Source organism: Helicoverpa armigera, chromosome 23 (genome assembly GCF_030705265.1).
Source record: "Helicoverpa armigera isolate CAAS_96S chromosome 23, ASM3070526v1, whole genome shotgun sequence".
NCBI lineage: Eukaryota > Metazoa > Arthropoda > Insecta > Lepidoptera > Noctuidae > Helicoverpa > Helicoverpa armigera.
In genome coordinates this window covers 890,962-899,179 of record NC_087142.1, presented here as the reverse complement: position 1 = coordinate 899,179, position 8,218 = coordinate 890,962, and the positions used below count along the sequence as shown (strand labels likewise).

The window sequence follows — 8,218 nt, the reverse complement described above, 5'->3', positions numbered from 1 at the left end:
GAAAAAAAATCTAAAAGAAAATAATGATCCAGGTTTCATTTCCTTTATATATATTTTTTCCAATTGGAATTGCTTAATGGAACTTTACAGGTTTTTTACATCTCAAACGCTTTATGCAGGCTTGTAATTTATAGAACTTATATAACTTTGATATACTGGTTGATGCAGGTCGCTTCCAACAGGTATCTGTGGAGATCTAAGGGGGAGGCCTATGTTCAGCAGTGGACGTCCTATGGCTGGGATGATGATGATGATACTGGTTTCGCAAAAAGCAGTCGTTTGGTAGTTTTAAATTATCATTTCTTAACGTCAGGATTTCTTTGTCTAAAATCATAGCTTTCCGTGCATTTTTTTTTTCAATCAAATCAAACTTGTAAGCTCTTCCTTTTTACACGCTTTTTTTAAAGAGTTTCATTGGCGTTGCTTACCAGTTCGTCTCTCTAATTGACGTGTCAAAAATTACTGAGTTTGAATTCCTCAATCAACTCCTGCAGTTTGAAGATATTTTACACCTATTGCCAAAGACTTTCGAGTTTGAATTCCTCAACCAACTTCCATATAATTTGTAGACATTCTCCAAGCGCTATATTTGTTCAATTAGAATGGTTCCTAGCAGGGTGTGGGTGCAGTGTATGAGCTGTATGCGGCGCGTGCGGCGGCTGCAGCGCGGGGTTGGCGACGGCGATGATGCTGTCTCCGCGAGCCGCCACCACTTGCGGACGAGACTCTTCCGCCTCCTGGTGAATGGAAAATGATGTTAGTGTTTAAGGTGATAAGGTTTAATATTGATCCACTAGGTAGGAATAACATAGAAAGGCGCGTTTGAGAGGTTCACATAAGGTACTCTTAGTTGATTGTAAGTTCTTGTTGATATGTAAACACTAGTTGAAAGGTACCTAGTTACTTCTAGTTGGAAGGAAAAATGGCCACGTTGACCGGTAGCAGTAAACCATTACACATCAACAAGTAAAATCTAAAATTTCTTCCTCGGAGCTGCACAGCCTCTCCGAAGCTAAAAATACACAGATTCACCAAAATGCATGCCCAGCGCAGTGAGTATTGACAAATCTCTTCTGTTTGGAAGGCACAATAAAGATAAGATTACTATCCAAATGAGATGCTTATTAGAAATAGGGTGCATTAAATTGTTATCAGATGCTCACAGGTGGTGGAGTGCTGGTGCTGGAGTACGAACACCTGGAGTCGGCGTCATCACTCTCCGCCTTCACGCCCCACCAGCTGGAAACGATAATGACCCACTTAGAACATCCGTATCATATACTACAATAACTATTAGCAAAACACTTGATAAAATAACTATAAACAAGGATGCTGCAGACTTTGTGGGCCGATATTTGGCTGATTTTGAAAGTAATCATGATTCCAATCTTATCGTATTTATCTCCATATACTGATTTATAAGCCTGGTGAGACTAGCTAACAGCCAACAAAAAATTTGCCGCCCATTATAAATTATTATAACATGCGTCATATGAAATTCACTACTTTTGGATAAGGAAATCAGTCATACAAATAGCTGAAATTCTACTTAGAAAGTTATATTTACCTGTTGGAATTACTCCTGGCCGCGTCAGGACTAGCTCTGATACCATTTCCTTCCTCGCCTTCCTAGATATAACAGAAGTTTATTTATTTATAATGATTAAAAAGACATTGTGTATATCTCTTACCAGAATTTATAAGCTCTATTGAATTAGGTGTAATCAATTTTGAATACATTATATCAGGTTTTTTGAGTTTAACTCTTAAATAATTTAGTAAAGAAATAAATAGGTTAGTACCAGAAATTATAATAAATCATGCAAAACTATAAATTAAAGTATATTTTTCTACTCACCGGATCAGTATTGCCATTACCATTCTAAAACAAAATGTGCTACAGTGCATACCAAATTAATGAGAATTAGCGCAGGCATTCGATTGAGTCATGCTTACCTTTTACTATAACAATGCAATTAAAAATTAAATGCAATATGTATGAATAATAGATTATTGCATCACCGAAACCGAAAGAATTAGATAAAGTACTGAAAATTTGATATTTACTAACTCAGTACTTTAAATTTAGGGAGTGCTCCAAGGGTGTATAATAGGCCTTTTGATATAATTTAGACCTGAATCTTACTGAATAAGTTAATCAGAATTCATTCTGATTGGCATAATATTATGATTAGTCCGTTACCAATCATTCCAGTTAGTAATAATTCCCCATTATAGAGTTATTGCGAGGTCTTAATGTGAATTATGGAATCTTTAGGTGGAACGAATATTTTTTCTGCTTATATAAGTTAAAACAGCCTATTTACCGTTTTGTTGGTCTTGTTAGCGTTGTTGGAAAGCATGTTTATCAAATTGTGATTTCGGAAATTCAACTGGAACTATCTGTGTAGGTAATTCTGTCTTATTGCCTGATTTTCCGATCGGCTAAAGTATATCGAATAAATTGTTGTTTTGTATCAAAAGAAATGCAGAAACCGCTTTACAAGCAGGTATTCTTTCTCTTAACACCTAAGATTCCACAAGGCACATGTCTCCGCGTTTCTAGCATCCCCTAGCTATGTAGTAAGGTGTTAGTGCTATGCAGTGAGGTCTACAGTGGGAGGCGCGACCTGGCGCGGTCGCTTGGGAGGCGTCTCGTCCTCGTCACGCTCTCGCTCCTCGCCTGTTGATGCTGTTGGTGGCAACCTGGAAAGAGAGGGAGTTCTGGTTAGCTTTTGTTATTATTAGGTTAGAATAGAGAACAACTTGTAGCTGTCTTTATTGTTTTATAAATCTGGCTGGTAAGTTTCATCTAGATGAGAATGGGCAAGTATTTGTTGCTGAGTTTGGCGCTTAGGAAGATCGGTATGTTAAGATATGTATGTACGTTCATCTCTTGTCTCAATCCATCGCTTAATGTTGTGTGTGTATTTTCATAGATAGGAAAGTAATTGTTTTGAAAACTGATTAGGATCAAAATTGTTGATTTAGTATCAAATCAAAATCAATAAGTACTGATTTGACTTGTTGGCTTGCTGTCCTATCTAGGTATGGAATATGTACAAATTCCTAAGAGATATATCATACTAGTTTACTCGTGCGTTATAAACCTATTTTATTAGCTTTTTGATTTATTGCAGCTTTAATGTTCGTTACTTATACAGGGTTATTGGTAAATCACTAACAACCTTGCAGGACTGTATTACTAACGTCATAAACTACAACTTTTGTTCTATGACTTTTTATAAAACATAATACATTTGCCAAAAACAAACCTACAAGATTTCATTGGTCTAACTAACATATTTCAACTCTATTTTGCTATAGTGATAAGCACGCCCCTACCATTTCTTCACCAACAAAAGGCCCGATCGAGACCAGTCGAGCGATTAGTCGACCTTAGAGTGTGCGGACGAGTCGAGATTATCAGAATGAATGCAAGATCTTTGTCTACCCTCCCGCGCACTATTCTCGTACCTAGTCATACTTTTGAATTGGTAACTCGCTACGCTACGATTTCCCGCCTTTTTACGAAAAGGCCAAATAAAAAAACAGAATATCGTCTTTTTCACGTACCTACTGTGTGCCTCGGTGGACGATCACTATCCCTGATGGCATGCCGCAATTGCCCGTAATCTCGTAACCGCTGTGTGGCGGCTAGCATTGTTACTCAGCTAGGTGTAGGGATGTTTGGGAATCGTATGGCGTATTGGCGACAGGCTTCCGAAACATTGTCATCACACTTAGCCAGCGTTCGCACCATTTCCGTGTACTCGAAATTTGAATATCGATACGCCATACTGTAAAGATAATTAAATTCGCACCACCGAATTTCCCTACAAGGACTCGTAAGATGCGACGCGGGCGCATAAAAACGACTGACGGCCGCTCGTAAATAGGTCAATCAAACGCTCCCACCCCCCGCCCGAGCCCCGCTCCCTGCTCCCCTCCGCTGTCTTTTGTACTACTGTTTACTGTGCTTCGCATAGACTTCGTAACTTTTAGAGCGTACACTTGAAATATTTTAATTTTTGTGTGAAAATTTTGATGAACTAAACTCTGAGAATTATTAAAAGTCATAGAACAAAAGTTTTAGTTTATGATATTAGTAATATGGTCCTGAGAGGTTGTTAGTGTTTTACCTATAACCCTGTATAGCTAATATAACAATAATATCTATTAATCTTTAAACAAGTACTTATCGTCTCCTCAGACGGAATACTAATCATTGCAACAATGAATGAGGTTTAAAGTTATCTCACGTATTAGATCTTTTTTCCTTGACCTTATAATAAATTATTGCTAAGGTATTTTATACAAAATTCTAAAAATCTATCTGAAACAGAAAAGTCTTATTTGGAACACGTTCCAAAATGGATTCTGTCGAAGTATCTGTAAGGAAAACACCTGCTATACGTGGTTTGAATTATTATTAACTACTATACTACTGTATTCTAGTGTATAGTATTCTAGTTTAGATATTCATTGTCTTTAGGTACATTGGTCATAATGAATACTAACTTAAGTCATATGTGACTGATATTTGACACTCCCCAGTTCCTATAAACAATATAAGATTCGTTTTGATCCCTAACTAGTGGACGTTTACCTACTGTATGAGGCTTATGTCAACACGCTGCCATCATCACCTTAAACGAATCCTTCCTTTATATAGGAACTGGTCAAATGGCCATTGGTTGACCATCGTTAGCAGCTTTATAATCGCCACCCATTGCACGAGCTATGCACCAGTCCATCTTACCCGTGCTTGGAGTAGTGCAGGCCAGCTCTCCGCACGAGCTGCCTGGCGAGCGGGAACAGCTCGTCGCGCCGCGTCAGCAGCGCCGGCACGCAGCGGCAGATCTGAGCTGCTGCTTCGTTTACCATCACCTGGGGAAGAAAAGGATATCCAAAGATATTAATTAAGACATGGAAAGTTGCCAAGTGTTTGTGTTTCGCAGTGAATAGGGTAAGGACATGTTCTTTGGATAATTGGCATTCAATTCAAGGCATATAAGATGTTTTTCATTTTACGTAATAAATGCATGTTTTGTAAAGACACTCACCTCATGCAACGTTAACGGCTTCTCAGGTTTCCTCTTACAGTCAAACCTGCCGTATATTGCCGCGTACTTTCTGATCTCCTCCATCCTCCGAGGATCTGACTCCGGCATCATCATCACCAGCTCCAGATCCTTACACATCTTCTTTTTAGTGTTCTGTGGTTTTGGCTCCAGCTGTGGCAAGTGCTTGCTCAATTTTTCCGCAGCCGCCGACAGCTTTTGCACATGGACATCTAAGAGTACTGGCGTGAGCTGAACTGGTGATGTGACTGAACTTGGACTGGATCCAGCCGAAGCTGGTGGACAGGCACTTTGTGGAGAGAAGGATCTAGAAGCTGTGGAAGTAACGGGGGCTGCTGGCGCAGGGGACGGTGGTAATACTATTTTTGTGAAGGTATTCGCTTGGTGTACAGGACTGGCGTTAGGAGCTGAGGCTGTCGAACCACAGCTGTTCTCAGGAGCACCTGGAGATGGACTGTACATTGGTCTACTGCTTTCTGGAGACGCCACAGTTCTAGGCAAAACGTTAGGGATGGAAGGAGGCATGTTTAGGAGTCTTTGGTTACATTGTATGAAGGGGTTTTCTGAAGGACATAAGTTAGGAACGATGGGAATTTGGAAGAGGGCTGGGTTGTTCACCCATTCTTGCAGAGCCTTTTGTAGGCGTCTGACGTGGAGAGGCTTGGAAGCCATGCCAACTAACGCCATGATTTCAAGGAATTCTTCCTCTCCAGCGTCACAGAGTTGCTGTACGTCGTCTCCACCTGAAACGTTAAAGTAAGAAACATTTAATAATTATACTTCATGTATAATGAATTCAAAATGAGTATCGCAATGTCTCCTATCATTAGTAAATCTTAAAAAACTTGATCCAAGAAAGCACAAGAATGAACTATTATTTCTCAGAGTCCAAAAAAACGGACCGCGATAATCAGTTCTTTATTCACATGACAGAAAAAATCGGACCATTGTTGCAAACAGATAGATTAGTCCCATAGACATTAATATGCAAGACTTTCTTGTGCCACCAGTTCATTTCGCTATGATTGTTCCACACAAAAACGTGAGATACAGTAAAAAAATACGAACTCACATACCCAGTTTTAATTTAGGCAAATATGCAAATACCTACGTGACCATTTTGCGAAGGGGCGCCGAGAAAAAAAACAAAAGAATAAGGCCTGACTGGCCAAACCCTTCCTTGGCTGGAGTCGAGTAATCGGCGGTATTAAAAAAGTAAAAGATTAAAAAAGTAATTTGCATGTCGACGCTGAGCGCGCGTTTTTTACCAATATGGAGATTTTGTTGCGTCGTTTTTTTGTTTTATCTTTTCCTTTATTTGGTTATGAGAAAGTGTTTTTTGTGGCGTTCCTATGATCTTGTGTTTAGGGACATGTTATTATCTTTTGATAGCGTTTTTTTACGCGTCTTTAATAATTTCTGAAGATGAACTATGCTATCGGATCTTGTACTTATTACCTACTCATATAAATTGTAGGAATTACATTGGATGAGTTTCACATTATTTTTTTATAATTCCTTGATTTTTTTTTATTCTACTCTTTAAGAACGAATCAAATTTAGCTTAAGACAACATTGAGTTGTTTTTATATGCAATCTATATTCACGATATTAACTTCTAAATCGTGTTCTATGGTACAGAATACCCACCCATCTCAAGCAGCGTGTCGTAATACGCCAGTAGACTGGCGCGCTGCATCACGCGGTACAACTGCAACTCTGCTTCGTTGGCCGGAGCTGATGTCACCACCACTGGAAGTAAATAGAACATAATATTTATTTGGTTGATGTCAAAAATTGTGGGGCTGATGCATGGATTTCAACCTTGGAACAAAAAAACAAGCAATTACAATTTACGCCAGGATGAAATGTGATGTCAATTCGGGATTGAAGAATTTAGAGCACATTTTTGCTCAATCTTGAGATAAACTAAAATTAATAAGCCGCTTTTTAGTAGGCAACTAAAATTATGGATTTTGAATCTATGATCCCAAACTCAGACAATGCATTTGTTTCTGCCTGTATGTGCATATGTATACATAGTTATAAGGCACGCGTGAATTATATTATAATTTTCCAAAGTGTGTTTACAATTTTATTGTTAGCCATGGACATGTCCACGTGTGAAAAATCAGAGCTAATAAGCTTAATCGTCAACATTCTTAAAAAACCCAATCATTCACAACAGATTTTAAAATACCAAAACCGTTCTAGAACATACACGCCAATGATTTGCGTGCCCCAAACAATTTGAACAGTCAGAAATCGCGTGAGGAGAAGCCCATATAAAAAATCACCCCTTTTTAATACCAACCCCTGCTATTACCGAAAAGAATAGAGAACGAAGACCGTTGAAATAAAAATAAATGAATAAGTTTTATATAAAGACTCCTTTGTTAACTGACGTGTTAACCAATGCGATGTGTGCGCGGGAAAAATATCGATCAGGGTTGCCACCAAAAAAAATGGTGACACCCCTAACGGTGCACTATTGGTTTTTGTGTAGTAAAAAAAATTGTGGGGTGGTTAGACTCCACCCCGGGGCTCAGGTAAAAATTTTATATAATACAAAAAAAAATTAGAAAAAATGGGTCGTCGTTATATAGATTTATGTGTGGTTTTAAAGCATATAGATAAGCTAGCTACATAAAATAAATTGTGCTAGTATAAGTTGCTGTTGCAAAAAAATGGTTTACCTACTTTTAAAATGTTTGTTTCTTCGTGTATCCTTCTTTTAAACCGCAAATTGACTGGCCTACATTTTTTGTTCAACAAGGATAATGCATCGTGTAATCGTCAATGTTAATATAAAAAAATATTGAGTAGGTATGAACATACTTGACTTGATTTATTATAAAAACTACGGACACATGTTTGTAGATTTCTTAAGAAAAATGTTCTGGCGCACAAGAGGAAACATTTTCCTTATGCGAAAAAAGACGTAAAATAAAATTAATGAAACATATTCAAAATAGATTACAATAAAACCATATTAAAATCACTTTTTTTTTTGTTCTACCAAAAACAAAAAAAATCTTCACATGGACTCTGTGAGAACTCCTTACTACAAACTTAACCCTATCTTAGCCGACGGTACTTTTTTGAGCACTAAAAAAACTATTTCTCACTCTAAC

The 8,218-nt window shown here is 38.0% G+C and overlaps 1 protein-coding gene across 2 annotated transcripts in view; it reads right to left on the bottom strand.

The window, feature by feature from the left end:
* Nucleotides 1-266: 266 nt before the first annotated feature.
* The window catches only part of LOC110376790 (NGFI-A-binding protein homolog), a 28,097-nt gene continuing 20,145 nt past the window's right edge, over nucleotides 267-8,218 (bottom strand). Inside the window, exons 2-8 of one of the 2 annotated variants that reach the window (XM_021335382.3) lie at nucleotides 6,735-6,836; nucleotides 5,067-5,827; nucleotides 4,763-4,890; nucleotides 2,631-2,706; nucleotides 1,568-1,629; nucleotides 1,164-1,239; nucleotides 267-737 (exon numbers count right to left, since the gene is read on the bottom strand). In XM_021335382.3, coding sequence (XP_021191057.3) covers nucleotides 594-737; nucleotides 1,164-1,239; nucleotides 1,568-1,629; nucleotides 2,631-2,706; nucleotides 4,763-4,890; nucleotides 5,067-5,827; nucleotides 6,735-6,836 — 1,349 coding nt within the window. In that variant the 3' untranslated portion in view covers nucleotides 267-593. Of the gene's footprint in view, nucleotides 738-1,151; nucleotides 1,240-1,567; nucleotides 1,630-2,630; nucleotides 2,707-4,762; nucleotides 4,891-5,066; nucleotides 5,828-6,734; nucleotides 6,837-8,218 lie in introns of those variants that run through there. The other variant, XM_064040889.1, reaches the window with a different exon arrangement.